The following is a 22,997-nucleotide window of genomic DNA, read 5'->3' on the forward strand; positions in this document are numbered from 1 at the left end:
TTTGTTGGCAATCTGTATATCTTCTTTGGAGAAATGTCTATTTAGGTCTTCTGCCCATTTTTGGATTGCGTTGTTTATTTGTTTGCTACTGAGCTGCATGAGCTGCTTGTATATTTTGGAGATTAATCCTTTGTCACGTGCTTCTTTTACAAATATTTTCTCCCATTCCATGTTATATTTATCTAGTATTTTGATTATACCTCTTTAAAAAACCCTGCCTTTAAAACCCTTTAAAAAAATCTGTTGTTGTTATATCTTTTATTGTTTAATAGTTTGGATTTACAAACACGTTTGAACAATTTATGTGTTCACTATTGCTTGTTATTGCGCACTGCTTCCTCCTGGGTTCAATTTCCTCTATGCTCAAGTATTGCTTGAGCTTGGGACCAGTTTTAGAGTTAATATCTCAGCTTGAGGTTTCTGTACTTCACTGGTACTACTCATTCAAACCCCATACCCACAACCAGAGCAGCCTTAACATTCTGATTTCTCAGCATCCTACTTCCAGGCCACATACCTGAATCATGACATGAATTTTCTAGCACACGTTTGTAAATGAAACAACCTTTTTTTTTTTTGGCTGCTGGCTTTATGCATGGGGTCTCCTTCCAGGTCCCCAGGATGCACAGGCTTGGGGTCTCTCCTTAAATCCTCCCTGGGCGTTGCCATCCAGCCTCTAGCATATGTCTGGCCCATATTCCTGTGGCTCACTTGGCTTAGGTTCCCTTTCTCCACTAAGGTTTTGAATTTCCTTTTTGTTTCTGATACCTGAAGATGTCTCTTTCCTGCTTTCAAGCTTGGCCTTGTAGCAAAACCATCTTTTGGGTTTTATTTGATCCAGCATTTCTATATGTATGGGGGTGGGGTGGGTGGGAACTTCCTAAGTTAGTTCAGTCCACTACATTGATCAGTTGTCAGCAGCAGTTACAGAGAGAAGTGGGACCAATTTTGGAAGCATTTGGAGTGAAGTCAAGGAAGGGTGGGGACAGGCAGTGAATGAGGTCTTCCTTGCTCTTGTGTAGGTGCTTGGGGAGGTTTGGAGGGGTGGGCAGGGGAGAGGAGAAGGTTTATGGATAAATGTCTAAAGAACTGAATTGCTTGGGACAGGTGATCACACTGGGAATCCAGAGGGGGTGACAGGTGGGGAGAGAAGAAATCTGGCGCATCTTTCCGGCCAGGCTCCCTTGCTTGTCTGCTGAAGGCATCCTTAGTTATACACCTGCACCGTCCTTTCTCTCCCTTATGTCCCTGGCACTTTAAGTCTGACTTACCGCACACCATGCCCCAGCTGGTACATAAAGGTGAGCCACGAATACCAGCAGCCCTTCTAGGCACACATCCAGGCCTAGCCCCCCACCCACTGCCACCCCATTTTCTTGGACTCTCTTGTCCTTTCTTCTGTCTCACTGGTCCCAGTATTTCTCTCTCTCTTTCTGTACTTTGGTTTAAAAAATTGCTGGGGAGGACAAGTTTCTCCTTTTCTGCCTTTCAGGTGTTCCCTGCTAACCTATTGGGTGAGGAGTGCAGATTCATAGCCCTTTATACCTGGGAGTTGTCTGTGGGTCTGTTCTCTTGCTCATCATCGGTGGTGACGTGGCTTAGAAATAGACAGGGGCTGGGGTTGGTGCCCCTTCAGTTCCATCTCCACCGCACCTCCACCTAAGATTCATCTGTCCACAGACATTTATTATAACCCTATTATCTGTCAAGTACTGTACTGGGCACGAAAGATACAAAGGTGAGCAGAGCCAGACACAGCCCCTGCCCTGTGAAGCTTGCTACCATGTTAATCTAAGAACCTCCTAAGTGATGCAGAAGTACAGCTGAGCAGGAGCCACAAAGGAGAGGTACGTACACTATGAGAGTGTGTAATAGGGGCCTTTGACCCAGTCAGAGGGGTCAGGCATGGATTTCCTGAGAATGTGACATTTGAGTGGAGATCTGAAGGATGAAGAAAAATTAACAAAGTGAAATTGGGAGCTGAGTGTTCCAGGCAGAAGGCCCAGCAGGTGCTAAGACCCTGTGGTGGGAGGGGGAGCATAATTAAGAAACAGTTACCACCCCCATCTCAGGGCATCCTACAGCACCTGTCTTCCCAGACCCAGCACACTCTGGGCCATGACAAAAGAATGCATCAAATGTCACTGCTGGATATTAGAAGTCTGTTCCTAGGGCCTTTTGAGAACATCAAAACCATGTGATTTTTGCCTCTCTCTCTAATCATGGGATCCCCTTGTAGCTTCCACTTCTAGATCCCTGCCACTAAGATCTTTTCTTTAATTCCAGATTTAGCAAAAACAAAACAAAGTAAACAAGTAAAAACACCATACCAGCCAATTAAATTTGATTATCAGATAAGCAATGAATTATTTTTAGTATAAGTACTTCCCAAACAGTACTTGAGACATACTTATACTGAACAAATTATCTGTTATTTATTTGAAATTAAAATTTAACTGGGAGTCCTGTATTTTATCTGACAACCCTACTTAGATCCCCTTGTGCCCAACTAGGGCTACCTGGAGAACTCTGTGTTGGGAGTCCACCCCTTCCTCAGCTTCATCATCATTTCTGGCTTTGGGACCTTGGGAAGGGAATGTGCAGAAAGAACAGGAAGCTTCCATCCTCATGAAGTTATATTCCAAGAGCAGTCCTGCAAAAGCAATGAGGCGCTGACTGACCACAAGCCTGGGGTGTGGACACTGCCTCTATTCCTCAGCATCAACCCCAGGATGGTCACGACTCTTCCTCAATCTCCCACCCTAGCCCCACCTTGGCATCACTGTCACAGCCCCCAGCCTGCGGTGGTGGACTTGGGGATTCCTGACTGATTATATGTTTAAGCTCTTAGATGCTTTCTCAGAGAGGGAGCTGCTACAATGGCTGAGCCTTGCTGAAATGTCCACGCCTATTCTCCTTCCCACCCCCTCCAGCCTGCTGCCAAATACTCCTGGCAAAACTTCTTGACAACTCCTGGATGTTGAGCATTCCTTGGACAATATGTCTCTTGGGATAAGCCAGTTTCTTCCCAGAGCCTTTTGTGTTGTCCCTTAGAGAATCACAGGAGAAACATCTCCCAGAAGTAACCATGATAACTTCCAGAATCATCAGGAATGTGAGCATTGTCACCCTAAAGGACTTGAGGGGAGGAGGCCTCCTCAACCTTGTTAAAAGGCTTGGGGAGAAAATATTGTGAAAGGCATTGTTATGAATTAGTGATGATTCATAACTGAAGCCAGTTTCTATCCTGTGTTTGCAGCGATTGGTGAAGACTGCAGCAAATACTGCCAAATCCAAAACTAAATAGGGACATAAGCCTTGGACTTCACTACCCTGAAAATGGATCAGTTAGAGTTAGGATTAGGTTTGGCTGTGAGTTACAGAAAACCCCCAAATGACAGTGACTCAAACGTGATAGAAGTTTATTTCTCTCTTGCTTAGACGTCCACAGAGTCAGTTGAGGGCTCGTAGGTGCTCCACAGTGTCAGACCCAGGCTCCTTCTATCTTATTGCTCCTCCATCCTCAGCACGTGGCTTCCATCTCATGTTCCAGAATGGCTGCTTGAGGTCCAGCCATCATGTCTACATTATGGTCAGCAGGGAGGAGAAGGGAACAAAGAAAGGCATGCCCTCTCCTTTTAAGGACATTTTCTGAAAGTTGCACATACTACTTCTGCTTATAACCTATGAACTAGAACTTAGCCACATAGCTACACCTAGCTGCAAGGGAGATGGGTAAAAGAATCTTTATTTGAAGGGGCCATGTGTCTAGCTTAAAATCGTGGGATTCTATTACAAAGGAAGAAAGGAGAATGGATGTTGGGGCATGATTTGTAATCTCTACCATCCTTCCTTCCAAACAACCAACCGAACAACCAACGTTTATTTGAGGAACTGCCCAATTTAGTAAGGGAGACAGATATGTAAATACGTAACTAACTACAATACAATGTGATATGGAGTATAAAAAAGGTTTTATTCAGAGTGCTGTGGGAGAACAGATGGAAATGATCAACAGCAATCATAATAATCAATAACTACAATGGTCTGGCTGGGTTCTCAGTGCTACACTCCCATTATTTCATTTGTCCACCTCCCTTGTTTTTCAGTGTGAGCTACAAACCTTCCTGCCTCACCATGTAATAGCTAACACTTGCAGTGGGCAGGCCACGTGCTGTTCTAAGTTTCTTAGATACATTATCTCATAACAATCCTGTGAGTAGGTACTATTATCATTCTCATTTATAGATGAAGAAACTGAGGCACGAGCCATAGAGCTGGGTTTTGGACCCGGACATTCTGGCTCCAGAGCATACATGCTTAACCACTCTGCTAGCCTACCTTCCCTAAAACTGTTCATTCTCATTCCCTCACCCAAGCCTTCTCACCCCCACATCTCCAGCAGACAACCTCCCTGCTGACTTCATTGTAACGACTGAGGTCATTGGTGGGACCTCTCTCCACTGCCGGACCAGCCTCCAACTGGCGTCTCTTTCCTTCCCTCCTCCAGCAGTCCTGCCTCAGGGGTTGAGGCATCTGCCTTTCTGGTTAAAGCTGCTCCTCTCCCTCAGTCCTAGGAGGGCAGTGGAGTGTAATGGTTTAAGAGCTGGCCTCTGCAGACAGACTGCACTAAATTAATAAGTGTCTGGTCTTAGGAAGTCACTTAGGTTCTCTAAGCCTTAGTTTTCTCGTCTGTGAGTAAGGGTGATACTAAATGTGAGGATTGAGCATACTGATTCATGTAAAGTGGTTATTATTCGTTCCCCTCCTATCTGGTCCTTGGATTACTGCCTCTCTCTTCTCTAGCTTGAACTGACGTCTCTTTACAGGTTGTATTAGTTACCTATGGCTGCTGTATTATTATAGCACAGTATTATAGCCACTAATTTAGTGGCACCCAATAATCCATATTTATTATCTTACATTTCTGGAGGTTAGAAGTCTGAACTGGGTTTCACTAGGCTGAAATCAAGGTGTTGGCAGGACTGACCCCTTTTGGAGTCTCTGGAAAGCATCCATTTTTTCACCTTTCCCAGTTTTTAGAGGCTGTCCGCATTCCCTGGCTTGTAGCCCATTTCTGTTTTCAAAGCCAGCAGTGGCGGGTTGAGTCCTCACAGGCAATCACTCCAACCTTGATCCCACTGTTCCATCTGCTTCTCTGATTCTGACTTTCCTGCCTCCCTCTTTCACTTATAAGGACCCTTTTGATTAAAATGGACACAACTGGATAGTGCAGGATCTCGTCTCAGGATCCTTGATGATGTAATCAGTTTTGCAAAGTCCTTTTTGCTGTGGAAGGTAGTAACATATTCATAGGTTCTGGGAATTAGGACATGGACTTTTTTGGGTGGCCATTATTCTACCTACCCCTTGGGGATATGGCATGTGAGAACCATCCATATGTCCCTCCTTTTTCTCCCCCTCCAGCTCTATTGAGATACAATTGACAAATAACCAGATTATCCCTTCCTTAAAGGTACACTGTCTTCTTTCTTCCTTCCTTCTCAACCAAGCTCTTTGGAAGAGTTGTCTTGCCTAGTTTTCTCCACCTCCTGACAACCCCCTCCCATCCGCGTCTGCCCCCATACTCCACCAAACTGACTCTTGCCATGATCACCAGTGGCTTCCATATTGGCAAGTCACTGGACACCTTTCATTCTCAACTGGCTGCATTTTCCAGTTGGCTGCTCATTCCTGCTTGAGAGCCTTTTTTGAGGATTTCATCCTTTTGTGGTCCCCTGTCTGCCTTTAGGTGACTTTCTCTTGATTTTCCTCCTCTTCCTCTCTGGCTTAGACATGCCTGGGGCTACGCTGTCTCCCCGGCCCCTGAAATGTCTGTGTTCCCCAGGGCTTTGCATCTTTGTTCCATTTCTCTTTTCTTGAGTGATCTTGTCTCACACTGCTGGTTTTCAATGCCACTTGCACAAAGATGACCAATTCCTGCTTGTGCTGTGCAGATCTCTGGCTCCTGGCTGGAAGTGTTGGTAAAGATTGTGTTTCCAATAATCCCATAAGCTCCTCAATTTCTTTGGTCTTCCTTCAAGTAGACACAGTGAGAGAGCTACTTGAGGTACTGACTCGAGAACCATGAAGCCTGGGGCATTCATGCTTCTGTTCCAGACTATGTGGCCTACTTCCATCAAGACACAGTGTGAGGCTTCCCTGGTGGTGCAGTGGTTAAGAATCTGCCTGCCAATGCAGGGGACACAGGTTCGAGCCCTGGTCCGGGAAGATCCCACATGCCACGGAGCAACTAAGCCTGTGCACCACAACGACTGAGCCTGTGCTCTAGAGCCCATGAGCCACAACTACTGAGCCCACATGCCACAACTACTGAAGCCTGCGCACCTAGAGCCCATGCTCCGCAACAAGAGAAGCCACTGCAATAAGCCCGCGCACCGCAACGAAGAGTAGCCCCTGCTCACTGCAACTAGAGAAAGCCCACACGCAGCACCGAAGACCCAACGCAGCCAAAAAAAAAAAAAAAAAAAAAAAGATACAGTGTGATCTTCTCAGGACCCCTCAGAGGACAGTGAAAGGCACAGACCTAGTGATGACAAAGGACAGCTCCATGTTTCATGGGGGTAACAGAAAAGCAAATAGGGAAGGCAGATCTTCACTAATGTATTTATTGGGGCAAGCCCCACCTTTACCTGTGTGGTTTGCAATTGCTGGAGCGCCGAAGGATCCAGAGGCTAACTGGAGCTCAAAGCACAAAAATATTTAAAGGGAGCCAAAGGGCACCCTGACAGTTCAGTTAGACATAGAAAACTCTCACCAGAAACAGAGCAATGTAACCAAACCGTGGGACCGCCTCCAAATGCAAGAAGACAGCTGACGGGATGGTACTAGGATGGCCTCGGGGCAGTCAGGGGGCTAAAGAAGAGGAGGGGGCTTGAGCAGGAACCAACAGGCAGTGAGGGGGAGGAAGGCCATTTCAGGCAGGGGAATAGCACGTGCAGAGGCTGCAGTCAGGGCCAGTATAATCTACCTGGGGAGGAAGGAGGGTTCAAGGGAGATGAGGTCAGAGAGGACTGCATCCAGAGTAAATGCTAGCACAGGAAGCCTGGGCTTTATCTTGTTGGCAGTGGGGAGCAATGGAAGGGTTTTGAGCAGGGGAATGGGTTGGGCAGAGGTCAGCTTTAGAAAGACTACTCCAGTGCTGGGTGGATTGGTGAGGGAATGTTGGGCCCCAGATCTTAAAATATGCATAGGTATAATTTTACAAGGTATAATTTTTAAAAGGTATAATTTCATTTTATTTTATTCAAAAAATTATTTTATTACTATTTCTTATTGAAGTGTAATTGACCTACAACACTATGTAGTGTCAGGTGCACAAATTCAATATTTCTATACATTATTCAGTGACCACCACGGTAAGTCTAGTTACCATCTGTCACCGTATAAAGTTACTACGATATTCCTGACTATACTACTCATGCTGTACATTTCATCCCTGTGACTTGTTTATTTTGTAGCTGGAAGTTTGTCCCTCTTAATCTCCCTCACCTATTTCACTCATCCCCCACCTGCAAAGTATAATTTTAGAGAGAGGAGGTACCTTGGCATTGGTACTGGTTCATTCCTGTCATTTTGTAGCATACGTGTGTGTGTGTTTATATATAATATATATTCATATATATCCTATAATGTATTTTATATACACACACACATATATACGTACTAGATGGCCCAGGTGGAGGCCCAGGTGGAGGGTGAGTGACCTCCCAAAGGCACATAGCAACAAGGCCAGCGTTAGAACTCCGGCCTGCCTCGCAGTCCACTGCTCTTCTTCTGTGCTCTTCTGAGTGGAGGCAGCAGTGTCCGAAAGGAGGTTGATCCAATAGTCAAGGAAAGAGAGATGCAAGCCCCGACCAGGGCAGGACAGGGCAGGTGCCAAGGTGAAGACCATGTGGGGGGCAATGCGGATATGTTCCTGCTTTCTCTTTCTCTGGGTGGGGGTTGGGACATAGGGCTGGCTGGGGACTGCACATGAGTGCATCTCTCTTTCCTGGGTCCTGCAGCATCCTTCTGGGCCTGGTTTCTATGGCAACAGGCTCCCAGCAGGCAGCCCGCCAGCTGGAGGGAAGCAGGCAGGGAGAGAAGGCCCAGGCAGCATGAGGAAGGCTAAAGTTGTGGGGGGTGGGGGAGTCTTCTGGGAAGCAGGAGGAGCCCCTAAATCTGGCCCCCCAAATCCCTCTCTCTTCTGACCATATGAGGGTGGAGGTAGCTTAGGACACATGGGCTTTTCTTTCATGGTCCTTGAATTTCCAGACCTCAAACGTCTGTTCACCTCTCCCTGCCACCGTCACATCTCCGGACTCTCTCTTCTTTAAGTATTATCTGACCCCAACCTCATGCGCCTCAGGGAGCACTTACTTCTTCATAGAAAAGAGCCCTCACTCTGATTGAACTCAGTGGGGAGGGGGAGAACAAGGTCAACTGATGTTCTGTTTTGCATAAGATTTGCATATTATTAACTCAAAGGCAAGAAATTTCCAGGCCCTGTGTCATTCCTGCCAACAACTTAATTCAGCTCCACTGGCACCGGCTGACTGTGTCTGGCCAGGCTCCGTGCTGAGCCATGGGGTCCCTAGAGGAGAAGTTCTCCCAGCTGCAGCCCACCCCTTCTTCTCCCCCAACTGCTCTAAGGCAGTTCTTCCTGATGTTCTAGCAGCTGGTGTGGTGGCAAGTTCTCGGGCTGTGGAGAGTGGCAGCCCTGGGTCCAGATCTTGGCTCCGCTGTTTTGCAGCTGGGTGACTGTGGGCCTCTCTGTGCTATAGTTTATTCATCTCTCCGTAGGACTGAGGATATACCCGTACAGCTGGTATGAACTAGCGAAGACACGTTGTTTGTTAAAATGCTGAAATAATGCTGTGTTCATTGGTAAAGAGCCACCACCCTGGACCCTCCCCAGGCCCTTTTGGCCCACAATCCAGCTTCTGCGGAGGAGAAGTTCTCCCAGCTGCAGCCCACCCCTTCTTCTCCCCCAACTGCTCTAAGGCAGTTCTTCCTGATGTTCTAGCAGCTGGTGTGGTGGCAAGTTCTCGGGCTGTGGAGAGTGGCAGCCCTGGGTCCAGATCTTGGCTCCGCTGTTTTGCAGCTGGGTGACTGTGGGCCTCTCTGTGCTATAGTTTATTCATCTCTCCGTAGGACTGAGGATATACCCGTACAGCTGGTATGAACTAGCGAAGACACGTTGTTTGTTAAAATGCTGAAATAATGCTGTGTTCATTGGTAAAGAGCCACCACCCTGGACCCTCCCCAGGCCCTTTTGGCCCACAATCCAGCTTCTGCGGGGTGATGCCCTAGCACTTTGGTTTTGTCCGTCCGATTGGTGTCTGCCAGCATCTGTTCTGCCCATGGAGTACAGGTGGTTAAATATTTTGAATATCACCCCTGTCCAGAACCGGTGCAACAGGTAGGTATGTTATGTACCGACCCGTGGCAAGGACTGATACATTTAAAGGTCGTGAATTAATGTCCACCACTTTGTAGGTTTCCTTTTGGCCTGGGGTGCGGGTGAGGGCTGGGATGAGACTGGGCAGGGGCAGAGATAACCGCCAGCTCTCTCACCAGGCGGGCGAGGTTCAAGCGCTCCAACAGTGTGACAGCAGGCGTGCAGGCCGACCTGGAGCTGGAGGGCCTGGCCGGCCTGGCCACCGTGGCCACAGAAGACAAGGCCCTGCAGTTCGGACGCTCCTTCCAGAGGCACGCCTCTGAGCCCCAGCCCGGGCCCCGGGCCCCCACCTACTCAGTCTTCCGCACGGTCCACACGCAGGGCCAGTGGGCCTACCGCGAGGGCTACCCACTGCCGTATGAGCCGCCGGCCACCGATGGGTCGCCCGGCGCCGCCCCTGCCCCTACCCCCGGCCCCGGGTCCGGGCGCCGTGACTCCTGGATGGAGCGCGGCTCACGTAGCCTCCCCGACTCAGGCCGCACGTCCCCCAGCCCACGGGATGGCGAGTGGTTCATCAAGATGCTGAGAGCGGAGGTGGAGAAGCTGGAGCACTGGTGCCAGCAGATGGAACGCGAGGCGGAGGACTATGAACTGCCCGAGGAGAGTGAGTGAGGGGGCTCCGGGCACGGAGGCGTCATGGCGGCGGCGGCCACTACCGCGAGGTGATAGGAGGGGCCTTTGGCTGGGCGTGACTGTGCCTTTCTCACAGCTTGGTCGTATGGCCCCAGACCTTGGTGGCTCCCATTGGCAGTAGGGCATGTTGGGAGCTCTTGGAAGGAAGCAGGGAGCAGCTTCAGAGGTCAGAGCTAGGACTGGGAAAGTGACCGGGTGAGAGGGCTGGGCCTTCTAGGAGATGGCTGCCAGCCCAAGTCCATGGGGATTGAGGGGGACCCGCTTCCCATCTGGGCTGGTGTGGGAATCCAGGTCTGATCCGGGTGTGAGACCAGGACTTCAGGCAGAGGGGGAGGCAGTGCACAGTGTCAGCTCACGTCTGAGGCCTAGGACAAGCAGATTCAGCCAGGAAGAGAGGTCCCTGCATGAGGGAGGACGTGCCCTTCCCTGCAAGTCCAGTCCGAGGGGAGACACAGTGTTAACCGCAGAATCCCCAAGTTGCTGGGATAGTGACTGGAAGACAAGAGTCATGCACATGGCATCATTTGGTAATTCTCAATGAGCCAAGGAGTCACATACTGATGAGTGACAAAGTTCTGCCAATGAGTGGTCACTGAGCTAGTGCCTGGCTAAGGCTCTTGGGCTAGGCTGGCACTGGTTTCCATCTGTTCTCTGACGTGGGAGGCAAGCGGACACAGGAGGATAAGCACTCAAGAAGTGTAGATCGTATGAAAGAAGAAACATTAGTGTCTGGGGAGACAGTCTTCTTGGTGAAGTGGGATAGGAGCTGCTTGTTAAGACCTTGAGGATGGGATGGGGAGGGGGCCGGAGGAGACAGATGGATAGACGGTGCCAGTTAACAGAGGGGTCAGTCATTCAGGGCAGGCTTCCTGGAGGCTGGGTAAGGAGAAGCATCTTTCCTCTCCCCGCATCTCCTTTTGCTCTCCAGTCCTGGAGAAGATCCGCAGTGCCGTGGGCAGCACACAACTTCTCCTGTCCCAGAAGGTGCAGCAGTTCTTCCGGCTGTGTCAGCAAAGCATGGTGAGTGCCCATGGCACAGAGCCTATCAGGTGTGTGCACCTGGTAGGGGACTGGCGTGTGTGTATGCCTGGAAGTGAGACCAGGCGTTTGTCTTGTCTTGTCTCCCTGCCTCCCAGTCCCCTCCCCGCTCTCCCAGGTTGAGCTCCCTGACAACGACGGTGGGCTGGGCTTCCTCTGGTCCCAGCTGGGGCTCAGAGCTGCCGCCTGCCGGCCTCCCCGTCTCCCCCGCTGCAGGACCCCACTGCGTTCCCCGCGCCCACCTTCCAGGACCTGGCGGGTTTCTGGGACCTCTTGCAGCTCTCTATCGAGGATGTCACCCTCAAGTTCCTGGAGCTACAGCAACTCAAGGCCAACAGCTGGAAACTCCTGGAGCCTAAGGTGGGGGGAGGTCCCTTCAAACCAAGAGTCCAGACCCTGGAAAATGCCCTTCCCCAGAGAGTGTGGGCGGGGTGGGGGGGAGAGGAAGGCAGCAGAAGAGACCTTGGGCAGCAAAGGTAGCCCTGGACAGGTGATGGTGACCCTCTCCGACCCTGCTCTCGGTCACTGCCCTCTGCTTGGCCCCACTGCTCATCACTGCCTGAGCTGCAAGAACCCTTTGGTGGCTGCAGCCACCTCGGCCCAGCTGTCGTTTGAGGGAGCCAAACTAGAGCTTCCAGAAGGGCAGACTGCCCTCAGCTTGGACCTCGGCACAGAGGGGACCTTCAAGGTCCGCTCAGCCCTCATCTCACTAGACCTGGTCAGTGATGGGTCCCAGCAGCCTGGAACGGGAGCCCTCATTGCCTTGCCTGGGCCGGGGGAACTGCACTCCTCTGGACCAGGAGGGAAGGGCTCCACTCCCCGGGAGGGAGCGAACGCTCTGATGCGAGTTGTGGAAAACGGCTCCACCAGGGGGCGCTCGAGTCCATCTCTTTAAAAAATGAAAAATGTGGGTCTGACCTTGGCAGAACAAGCACCCCTGGGGCTTCGGGGGCCGTCACACGCTCTCAAGAACCTCTCTCACGAGTCAGAGGCGCGCGCTGTTAACCGTTCCGGGCCGCGGGGGCGCCGGTTGGGAAGTCGGGTGGGCACCCGGACCCAAACTAAGTGCCGCCCCCTCTGCCGGCAGGAGGAGAAGAAGGTCCCTCCGCCGATACCAAAGAAGCCCTTGCGGGGCCGGGGCGTGCCGGTGAAGGAGCGCTCCCTGGACTCGGTGGACCGGCAGCGGCAGGAAGCGCGCAAGCGGCTCCTGGCGGCCAAGCGCGCCGCCTCCTTCCGCCACAGCTCGGCCACCGAGAGCGCCGACAGCATCGAGATCTACATCCCCGAGGCCCAGACCAGGCTGTGACCGGCCCGGCCCGCCCAGCCCGGGCCCGGGCCCGCGGTTTTCTACCCGTACTGTACACCCAGCGTCGAGGTCACTGTGAACGCGGGCCGCCCCGTGCGCCCGCCCCGCCGGCACCGCACGCCCCGGCCCCTCCTGCCCGTCACGGTCTCGTGGGTTTTTTACCTTCCCGACCCCACGCGAAGGCGCCCGGGCTGGGCTGGGGGCCGTGCCTCTCCGCCCTGCGCTCCCACCGGGACCCCCCACCTTCCAGGTCCGACGCTTCGTCCCCACCTCCTCCCCACGGGCACCATCTCTGCCATTACTTACCCCACGGGCCAGGCCGGGCCGGGTCCCCCATCTGGGCTCTGCGTCCCCCCCACCCCGCGGGGCTGGGCTTCGTGGGGAATCAAGCTTCGTGGCTTTTTATGAAGAATCCCGAACCCTGCCTAGGAGCCCGCCCCACCCTCCCAGGGGCTCTATCCTTAGCCCTCAGCCCACCGGGCCCAGGGACCACAGTGGCTGGACCAACCCAGGACCAGGGCGCCTGGGCCTCTCCCCTTTCCCAGCTGCTGGGGAGGGGAGATGGGGGCTTCCCCTCACCACACCTGTGGCTGTTCCCACATCCCCTTGAGTATCCCAGGAAAAATAAAACGGCAGAACTGCACTCGAGCCAGCTGCTCTCTCCAGAAGAAGCCACCTGTGCCCGAGCGAGCGGGGGACAGGGGGTGGAGGGAGGAGAGGCCGGAGCCCAGGCTTTTGGTTTGGGGAGAGCGGGGTTGTCTGGGCCAGCTGGGGGAAAGGGGATTCGGCCCCCGGGTGGTGACAGAGGACCTGAGCCCTCCTGGAGGGGCCCGGGTGGGTTGAAGGGTCCCGGGTGGGGTGAAGAGGCCTGTCTTCCAATTCCTCCTAGTTTAGTCCGGCTCCCTTTCTGCCTTCCAGTTCCCCAGGGTTCCCCCAGAGAGGAAAGCCCAGAGCCCAATGCCTGGCACACAGCGTGTGCTCCATAAACAGGAGGGCTGCTGTTCTTCGATATGGGCAAATATTTTCCCTAAGGGGCCAGTGTTCTTTCCGCTCCAGAAAACTGTTCAATTCTCTGCTGTCATATGTTTTCTGATGCCTTCTGTGCATGGGTACATTGATGGGGAACAAAAGAGAGAACAGAACTTTCCTGGGAAGCTCAGTGGCATCCCAAACCTAGTAGTGATGGCTAATATTTATTAGATGCTTGCTGAGGGTCAGGCAAGATGCGAGTGCTTTACATGAACGTAGCTCGTCCTTACAACAGATGAGAAAGCTGAAGCCCAGGAGAGGTCAAGTGCCCTGGCCAAAGTCACAGGCAGGCCTAAGAGTGGTGGACCCAGCTCTGTCTAATGTAAATCCTGAGCGTTTAGCTCTACAGCCTTTTGAGCCCAGAAAGAGTTGAATGGCAGCTCCTACCCACAAAGCCCTCTCTCCAGTCTTTGCGTTGATGTGGCACCCTGAGGCAGGACGAAGAACCTTCCAAAGGGGTTGGCTGCTCTTCTGGGCCACACTGGACTAGCCAGTTCTTCTCATTGATTAATTCAGCAAATATTTATCAAGAACCACTGTTGGCCCTGTCCAGCACCTGAAGATAGCTCTGAACAAGTTAGTTTCTGCTCTTATGGTGCTAACGGCCATATGGGAAAAAACGACAAGTAAGCAGTTACATTATAAGGGTGAGTGCTGGATAGATGATTAGGTATTAGCCACTGAAGGAGGGCGAGGGCTGGAAAGAATGTTCAAGATCAGAGAACAGCTGTGCAGAGGCTTGGAGGAGAAAGAGGTATTGGGAGTGCAGAGGCTTGATCATGCTGGGCTTTTGGGTCAATTTGAGGAAGGTGGGCCTGGGTCCTGAGGGCCACGGGGAGCCACTGAAGGGTTTTGAACAAGAGAGTGACGTGAACACATATTTTACAGGCTGGTCTGGAAGACCACCTGAAAAGCAAGAGGTCATATACCCACACACACTCATTTGAGACCACTGGGAGGTGAAGAGGGCTCCCGTGCGACCCGAATTCCCAAAAGTGAATCAGCTTGGAGCTGATCCCAAACAGATTCCTGGGCCCTGTGCAAGACTTAGTGAATAGAGTCTTTGCTCTCAGATGAGTTTTTTTGGCTTATGTATTTTGGCTGCGTTGGGTCTTCGTTGCTGTGTGCGGGCTTCTCATTGCGCTGGCTTCTCTTGTTGTAGAGCACGAGCTCTAGGCACACGGGCTCAGTAGTTGTGGCTTGAGGGCTCTAGAGTGCAGGCTTAGTAGTTGTGGCACATGGGCTTAGTTGCTCCACAGCATGTGGGATCTTCCCGGACCAGGGCTCGAACCCGTGTCCCCTGCATTGGCAGGCAGATTCTTAACCACTGCGCCATTTTTGATGGCAGCCAGGTTTGGGAATACTGAAAGTGGATGACTCAAAATTTCAACTAGAAATGTTCATATGTCTATTTCCCCCAGATTTGCCAAGTGGGGCATTGGCTGAGCGAATTTATCATCCTGAGGTTCAGTTTTCTCACCTCGAAAATGGGGATCTGGGAGAGGTGTTAACTAGACAATACTCAGAGCAATCCTATGAAGCAGGTATTGTTATCACCCCCATTTTACAGATGAGAAAACCGAGGCTTGGAGAGGTTCAATAACTTAGCTCGAATCACGAAGCCAGGAAGTAGCTGAGTCCAGGTTTAACCTCTACATTATATAGCTTTTTATGGGTCTCTGTGTTTTCCCAGAAACTGGGCCAGGCTTGCCGGGACCATGAGGTATATGGGAATGGACATGGAGAGACGGGTAGCATCCGAGACTGTGTGGGCATCCTGCTACAGACGTGATGTTTAAAATCTCCCCATGTGGGGCTGATGTAGGGGGCGTGTGGGGAGTCTCCTTGGGGTACTGTGGCCCAGGTAGTTGTGCTGGGCTCCATGGACATGTCAAGGATTAGATCCAGTCCCTGTGCCTGAGTTGCTCCCATCTGGCCATAGCAAGGCACAGAAACACAAAGTTATGGTATAAAGGGAGGCCTGCTCTCCCAGAGGGGCTGAAGAGACCAGAGGAGGGAACCTCTAGCAGCCGGCGAGTCTAGGAAACCTTTCTGCAAGAGGAGCCTTTCGAACTGGGTCTTGCAGGATGAATTAGAGTTTTGTAGTCAGGGATGAAGAGGGAAGACATTCATTTCAGGCAAAAGGACCAGCTTAGGCAAAGGCATGGAATGCTACGTGTGTGTGGGATAATGGGAAGAGCAGAGACTGGAGAGAGGTGACAGGCTAGGACGGGTAGAAGGAAAATAAAGGAGATGTGGCTGGAAGGGAGCCATGGGTTTAAGCTGGAGAGTCCATGGTTTTATTTAAGTGTTTGAAAGACTCTTTGGCCAACAGAATAGAAATGGACTGGAGGAGGCAATGGAAGGCAGACAGACCATTGAAGGAGTTGCCAAGGTGGTCCAGGTAAGAGATGATGATGAATTTGAGAGACATTCAGGAGGCATAGGTGCTATAAACTGGATCTGGGGAATAATGCAGAGATGAAGAGGCCTTGAAGATGTCACTCAGGTTTTTGCCTTGGTGAGTAAGGAATGCCATAAATGGACATAGGACATTACAGAAGAAGGAGTAAATTTGAGGAATACTAAACATACTGGTGATCAATTACCAAGCACTTAGAAGGTGCCATATATACTGTAAATGCTAAGCATTTTATACACATTGGTGATTTAGTACAGAACAACCGAAGGGTGGGGGGTGGGTACTATTATTGTCTTTTTTAAAACAATGAGCGTAAACAGCTTTTCTGAGATTAGCAGGCAGCAGGGGCAGAATTTGAACCCACAACTCTCTGATTCCTAAATCTGTGCCCTGCAGCCCCACTCAGTTCTGCCTGACAGAACTGCTAGCCACTTCTTGAGACTCAGCTCAAGGGCAGGTTCCTCTGGGGAGCCTTCCCTGATTCTTCCTGGGGCTCCTTCTCTGTGCTACTTGTGCATGCTCCCGTCATCACATTCCTCACACTCTCTCGACATTTTGTAGACCCCTCTGCTTCCCCATTAGTCAGACAACTCTTGGGGGAAAGCATGGCCCCAGTCATTTTTGCATCCCCAATGCTTGGCACATGTTAATTGGCTGACTGAATGCTAGTTATTCTAGGCAATTCTGTTCCCTTGTCCTCTCTTAGTGAACACGTTCTGCTAATAATGGTTTCGTACACATTTCTTTATTCTTTATCTGTTCCTTTTTCTCCACCTCCATTGTCAGAGCTTAGCATTGAGATCTTTGAGATCATAAAGGTAGGGTATCTACCCTGATAATGCAATCTAGGAGGCTTCCTACCAAGGTGTCCCTTGAGCTTGAAAAACAAGACAGAGCTACTTTGGTAAAGAAAGGTGGGAAGGGCCTCCAGGTAGATGAAAAAGCGTAAACGAAGGCACAGAGGTGTGAAACAGTTTGGTCTGCATGCGGGAATAGGAGGGGTTTAGTATGTGTTACTAAAGGTAAATAAGTACGCCTGCCTGAGACTAGTGGAATGAAGGTGGAAAGACAGGGCTAGGTGGGGGTGTTATGGAGCTTAAGCTTTGGTGGTTTTTTTTCTATATGTGATAAAGTAGACATCTGTACAGGGCGCAGTGGGGACACAGAGGAGGCAGTGAATACTTGCACCTAAGGGGTCAAGTAAGACAGGTTTTACTATATTTCAATTATTTGTATACTAACAATAGTACCATTTATTTCCCTGCTTGTTATGTGCCAGCACAGCACTTTGCATACATTGTCTCATCAACTCTCACAACACCCTGTGAAATAGGTGTTATTACCTCTATGCATAAGAAGGAAAGGAGGCTCAGGCAGATTGTCAATGTTCCCAAGGTCACGCTGCTAGAAAGCTAGCCCAGACCGGAAGAGTTCTTAAGAGTTCTAGATTTTACTCTGCTGAGACCTTCTTGAGGTCAAGGATCATGTTTTTTATTTTTCTGTGCCCAGACCAAGGTCTTAGAAGAAGCCTAATAAACATCAGTTGAATACATGAATGCGTGACCTTCCACTTTCTCCACGCGAAAGCCCGTGGTGCTGTCACTGGGAAACCTCCTGTCCGGAAGGGGGTGCTGGACCCCTCTCAGCGCAGCGCGGCCCGTTGCGGAGTCCTAGCTTCCTCAGGCCTTTGGCTCGGGAGTTCAGCCAATCCCTGCGCTCCGAGGGAGCCGGCGCCGGTGGGCGGGGTCCGGGGCGAGGTCTCGCGGGCCGCTGGGAGTGGCGGCTTCGGTGCTCCCCGAGCGCGGGCGGATCGCTGGCGGAGGGCTGGGGCCGGACGGCGGGGTGTGAGCTGCGGCGCGGGTGAGCACTCGTCCCGGCAGGCAGCTCCTACCCCCGAGCGGCTGCTGGGCCGCCCGTAGCTGTGGCGACGGCTGGTGGCCTTGACCTCTGAGTTAGGGGAAGGGAGATGGCGAGCGTCCGCTGCGGCCCTGGCCAGGCTAGACAGCTCCCTCTCTTCCCCGGGCTCGGCGTGGGAGTCTGAGCGCCCTGCAGACATTCTGCAGCCCGGGCTTCTCGGCCTTAGGCACGTGGGTGAGGACAGACCAGACGAGGCCGCGAGCGTGGTGGGATAGGGGCAGGGGACCGGGAACCCAGAGGAAGGAGAAGCGCAGACCCTTGGACCCCGACCTCCTTGCGCTCTCATCCCCGGACCGGGCTCAGTAACGGTCAGAATTAATTCTTCCACCCAGTCAGGTCTCCTCTGCCCTAGTTAACAGTTCTCAAATCTCGGACTGCGGCTTCGCGTCTCCCTGGGCCTCCGAGGCCCCCGGCACAAGGGCAGGTTTCCCGGCAACCTTTACCGTTTGACCTTCACTAGACGCTCAGGCTCCTTCAGTGCGGGGCTGGAAATATTTGCCACTTTTGCCTCTTTCGTTTTGACACCCTGGAGATGACTTGTTAGAGTATCTAGCTTCTTGTAATCAGCAAAGGCACCTGCTGTGTTCCTACCGCCTTCCGAGGGCGGGTGGTTAGATGACTACGGTGGTTTTACACAAGTGAGTTGCTTGAGCTCTCATTCATTCACCAGACTTTTTGAGCACTTAATGCCGGGCGTGGTGGGAGGGGTGGGGGATGAATAGGGCACAGTGGAGACGCACAAACATGGGCCTTGCCCTCTTGGAGGGTAAAGTGCTTTGAGAAATGCAGACAAATGGGGTAGGCCAGCCCAATGTGTGACACAGAGAAAGTGGTTATAAATGTTGAATAAATGAAAGGATTAAGTTATTTGGGAATGATTAGAATGTGAACCCGACCACAGAGGGAGACCTCGGGCTGCATGTGAGAGATAATATTAGTTGTGGACTCATGCTTCATATATTTGAAGACAGATCGGAAATCTGAGTGGAGAGTTGCTGTTTAGGAAAAGTGTTTACTTATAGAGAATTTGCTTACAGGTAGGAAAGAAAATGAAGTATTAGGTTTGTGATTCTTCAAGGGTGCCTCTTTTAACAACTCCTAAATCTTGTAATTTCACAAATCTCTGAGTGTAATCTTAGTTTGCGAAAAGGGAAGCTCTTCTAGGTAGTGAAATGCCAAGCTGATGGGAAAAAATTGCAGTAAGTTCTCCTCAAGTCCAGGATTTGGACAGAAACCATACACCTATTTGCAGTGTGTTCTTTCCAGTAGAAGGAGCCATAGGTGTTGAAGTTGGAGAGGCCTGGGTTCAAGTCAATGTCTCTCTCACTTCTGGTGATCTTGGGCAAGTTAAGCTTATGTCCCTGAGCCTTTGTGGCCTTCAACAAAAATCTGGGCTAATAATTCCTACCTCATAGAGGTGTTGTTAAGATCAGATGATGACTGGTGTGTTAATTGTCCAGCATGGTGCCTGGTGCTAAGACAGGGACTCAGAGGGCAGTCTTGGAGCTGCTGCAGTTTTTTCCTTGGTGATGGTCCATTATAGTCTTGGGTCCACAAAATGCTGGGGTTTCTCCAGAGAGAATTGGAACCAAAGGGAGAGGGAGAGAGTCATCTTATCTTTGGTGAGGTTCAGACCAGAGATAGCTAGGTTGGAGAAATACCTGCAGGGGCACAAAAGGAATGATCTTTCAGTTGAGACTTCTGGGCACATTACTTAACCCTCTGGTCATGCCAGCTACATCAAGAGAGTGGACATGCAGATTAAAGGAGATAGTATATATAAAGAGCTTAGCCCAGGGTCTGGCATGTAATAAGTGCTCAATAAATGGAGCTATCACTATTATGATAATTGTTAATAATGATAATAATCATTTGAGACCAAATGGCTATGAGAGTGACCCAATTTGTGTGTTTTTACATTATCCTGGTGTTGCCTTACTTAATTTCTGGAAGCCCTGGGGTCATTCCACTTCTTTGTTTTTCTGCCATGGCTTGTACAGTAGTTTTTTAACATAGAATTTTCAAGTTCTAGTGTGTCCAGAGTATGTATAATGGGCTGGTGATATTTTTAGGAGCTTATTATGCAAATACAAGGATATGGCTTTGGTTGAAGAGAGTGTATTTTGAAAGGGGTTTGGCAAGCAGATTTGTAAGGAAGAGGTTTGTCTTGTTAGAAAAGTCAAGTTCAGAATAGGAAAAAACCATTATCTTTATCTAAAATCCAGAGTGGTTGGGTAATGGTTTGGGGTTTTGGCTGCCTAAATACGTTGCTTATTCTTTATGCGGGGCAGAGGAACTACTTCTCATTAACCTGGAGGCGAGACTCACAGGGGTGAGCGTTGTGGGGAAAGGATGGCTGGCCCTGCTGATGGAGGAACTGTGTAGAGCAGAGAAAGGCTCTTACCCGCTCTTAGAATGTTGGCAAGTTGTGCAGGGAGGGCCTGGGGTCAACAGTAGGATTGAAGCTTATTAGGTAAGGCTCAGAGGTCCTCTCATGGGGAACGCTGCCATACGTGGTTGCATAATTGTCAAAGAGTGTAGTACGTAAAAGAGATTCTTTCCCCCTTCCCTAACAATTGACTCTTCTGAAATTTCCTAGATTGTTTCAGAGACCCAACTGTTGCATAAAGCAGGGTGCCCTCTTGCATTGCTCTGAATGGGGTGGATGCTCGGTAAATTGTGCCAGGCTGCCTGGTGAGTGGAGAGCCCTGGTGGGTTGTCCGTGTTTGGTGGGAAGGGGTGCTGCTTCTCCCTAATGCGGCCTCGTACTCTTCTGCAGATGTCATGTGGCCTGTGCTTTGGACCGTGGTGCGTACCTATGCTCCCTATGTCACCTTTCCCGTGGCCTTCGTGGTTGGGGCTGTGGGCTACCACCTGGAATGGTTCATCCGGGGGAAGGATCCCCAGCCTGTGGAGGAGGAAAAGAGCATCTCGGAGCGCCGGGAGGACCGCAAGCTGGATGAGCTGCTAGGCAAGGACCATACCCAGGTCGTGAGCCTTAAGGACAAGCTGGAATTTGCCCCTAAAGCTGTCCTGAACAGAAACCGCCCGGAGAAGAATTAATGGAGGACACAGGGCCCTATGGGTCCTTCTGTGGGCCAGGACTGGTCCTGCCACCGTGTCGACCCAGCAACCAGAACCCACATCTGATTTGCTTTATTGCTTCTTCTGGCCCCTCCCTCCCCACACAGCCACACACATACTGGCTGCTCTGCTATGGCCAGGCAGACACACTAGTAGCTGAGGGGCCAGTGAAGAGGAAGGCCTGTGAGGGTTCTGGCCTGAAGGCTGCCTCTGCTGGATGGTGGCCAGAGCTGCAAAGGCTTCTGCGCTGCTAGGTGCACCACTGGGAGGAGAGTGATGAAATGAACATTGGCTGTCAGTCCCTGTGGGGAGGCAGTTTGGCCTCAGGTGGGAGTGGCTGGGATTGGGGTGATGCCTTTAGGAGGGATACCTACATGCCTAGTTCTAGTTTGCACTGGGAAGAGTTCAGAAATCTCCCTGGCTCCCTTAACTAGCTTGCTCTGTCCTTTGTGTTCATTCTCCTTGAAATCCTGTCCTGTCAGCTCAGGAAGGGGATTCGCCTGGGAAGGAAAGCAGTTTTCTCTTCTTGGGAGCCCAGGCTGTTCACCTTGGGGCAGGTGAATTTGCTTGAAAACAGTCACCGTCTTTCACCCCCACCCCGTCACTGTGTAGTGCAAAACTTGATTAAAGTGGCGTCTGAGAACCATTTTGATCTAATCCTGTCTTCCAGGTGGTGCTGGGGTCTCCTAGGAGCTATGCAAAGCAGGCGTCTCCGGGTAGGATAAAATTGGCCTTTAACAAAGGACTTTGGGGCCCCGGAAGCTTTGTTTTACTAGCGTGGCTGCATTGGATCCTGGAGGTGGTGAGTCCTGGAGGCGCAGGTTCCCAAGGGCCTTTTTATCATGGTGATATGAGGCTTATATACTTTCAAAGTCTACATTAAGAGTAGACCAGGGAGCTTAACAATTGCTATCAAATTTTCCAACTTCACACACACATGCACACATACTTTTCCCTATAAAAGTAGTATATGTACATTAAATTTGGTAGGGGTTTAAAAAAGGTTACCCACACTCTGAGGGGTCTAGTACAGATAAAATGTTAACATTTTGGTATCTTTCACTAATTCTTGGACTAGTTTTTTTAGATACTTACTACTGTACATTTAATTTTATATTCTTTTTTTACATAGTGTTTCATATCGTAATCACTTTCCTATCTTATCACGTGGTCTTCATAATCCTAATTGTTTTCATTACCTGTATAATTGCCCATCAAGTGGGACTATAGCATAGTTTGTTTTTAACAGTTTCCCTATTGCTGGACATTTGGGTGGTTTCTGGTCGTTCACTAGGAGAAATACAGCAAAGAGTATCTTATATAAGGATTTTCCTGCATTTTTGGACTAAATGGTAGGAACAGTAAATGGCATTTTGGAGATTAATCCTTTGTCAGTTGCTTCATTTGCAACTATTTTCTCCCATTTTGAGGGTTGTCTTTTCGTCTTGTTTATGGTTTCCTTTGCTGTGCAAAAGCTTTTAAGTTTCATTAGGTCCCATTTGTTTATTTTTGTTTTTATTTCCATTTCTCAAGTGGCATTTTGGACGACATGGGACGAACGGTTTGAAGGGCCTCAGTGCGTGATACTAAATGTCCTTCCTGAAGGGCAGTAGCAGCGTACACTAAATGCTGCCACTAAAGATGCTGTCGGTGAGGTTGGAAGGGGTGAGAGCAGAGAGCAGACCTGTTGCCTCATGAAGTCAACTGACCTTTGACCTGAGTGAGCAAAGGCAAGTAATGAGCATCTGATGAAGAATGAACCTGCCTTAAAAGGGGGAGGGTGTTTGCCCTGCCTCTTCCCTCAGGATCTGAGGCCCAGTGGTGTTAACAGGTGGGTGAAGGTAGAATTCCTGAACAGATGGAGATGCCGGCTGTGGAGTGGGAGCAGTGGGGGGATGTGGAAAGTGGTAGCCAGAGAAGGAGGGGGCAAGTGGAGTCTGTGGCTTCCCCTCAGTGGCCGAGGCCTGGTGGGAATGTTGAGATGAGCTGCTGTTGCTTCTCAGGGCATAAATCCGATGGGGAGCGTGGGGAAGCAGGGTCTGCTGCTGAGGTGAGGATGAGGTTTCTGGTTCTGAAAGGTTGTGCTTAATAAGCTCAGCTTGGTT

At 50.6% G+C, this 22,997-nt stretch overlaps 2 protein-coding genes across 4 annotated transcripts in view; both read left to right on the plus strand.

Moving 5' to 3' along the window:
* Nucleotides 1-13,083, plus strand: part of DLGAP3 (DLG associated protein 3) — a 40,171-nt gene extending 27,088 nt beyond the window's left edge. Inside the window, exons 8-11 of the mRNA XM_024125558.2 lie at nt 9,583-10,067; nt 11,025-11,116; nt 11,351-11,494; nt 12,222-13,083. Of these exons, the coding sequence (XP_023981326.1) occupies nt 9,583-10,067; nt 11,025-11,116; nt 11,351-11,494; nt 12,222-12,440 (940 nt within the window). The 3' untranslated portion in view covers nt 12,441-13,083. The remainder of the gene's footprint in view (nt 1-9,582; nt 10,068-11,024; nt 11,117-11,350; nt 11,495-12,221) is intronic.
* A 4,456-nt stretch (nt 13,084-17,539) lies between these two features.
* Nucleotides 17,540-21,538, plus strand: SMIM12 (small integral membrane protein 12). Of its 3 annotated transcripts, none has more exons than XM_028486607.2 (3): nt 17,653-17,751; nt 20,408-20,502; nt 20,588-21,538. In XM_028486607.2, exon 3 carries the CDS (start codon nt 20,593-20,595, stop codon nt 20,869-20,871), a length of 279 nt encoding a protein of 92 aa, XP_028342408.1. In that variant the 5' UTR covers nt 17,653-17,751; nt 20,408-20,502; nt 20,588-20,592; the 3' UTR covers nt 20,872-21,538. The 3 variants fall into 3 exon arrangements, with proteins under 3 accessions (XP_007108295.1, XP_028342408.1, XP_028342398.1); XM_028486597.1 differs by lacking the exon at nt 17,653-17,751 and adding an exon at nt 18,409-18,446; XM_007108233.2 differs by lacking the exon at nt 20,408-20,502 and having other exon boundaries at nt 17,540-17,751.
* Nucleotides 21,539-22,997: the final 1,459 nt, after the last annotated feature.

This window comes from Physeter macrocephalus, chromosome 3 (genome assembly GCF_002837175.3).
Source record: "Physeter macrocephalus isolate SW-GA chromosome 3, ASM283717v5, whole genome shotgun sequence".
Lineage (NCBI taxonomy): Eukaryota > Metazoa > Chordata > Mammalia > Artiodactyla > Physeteridae > Physeter > Physeter macrocephalus.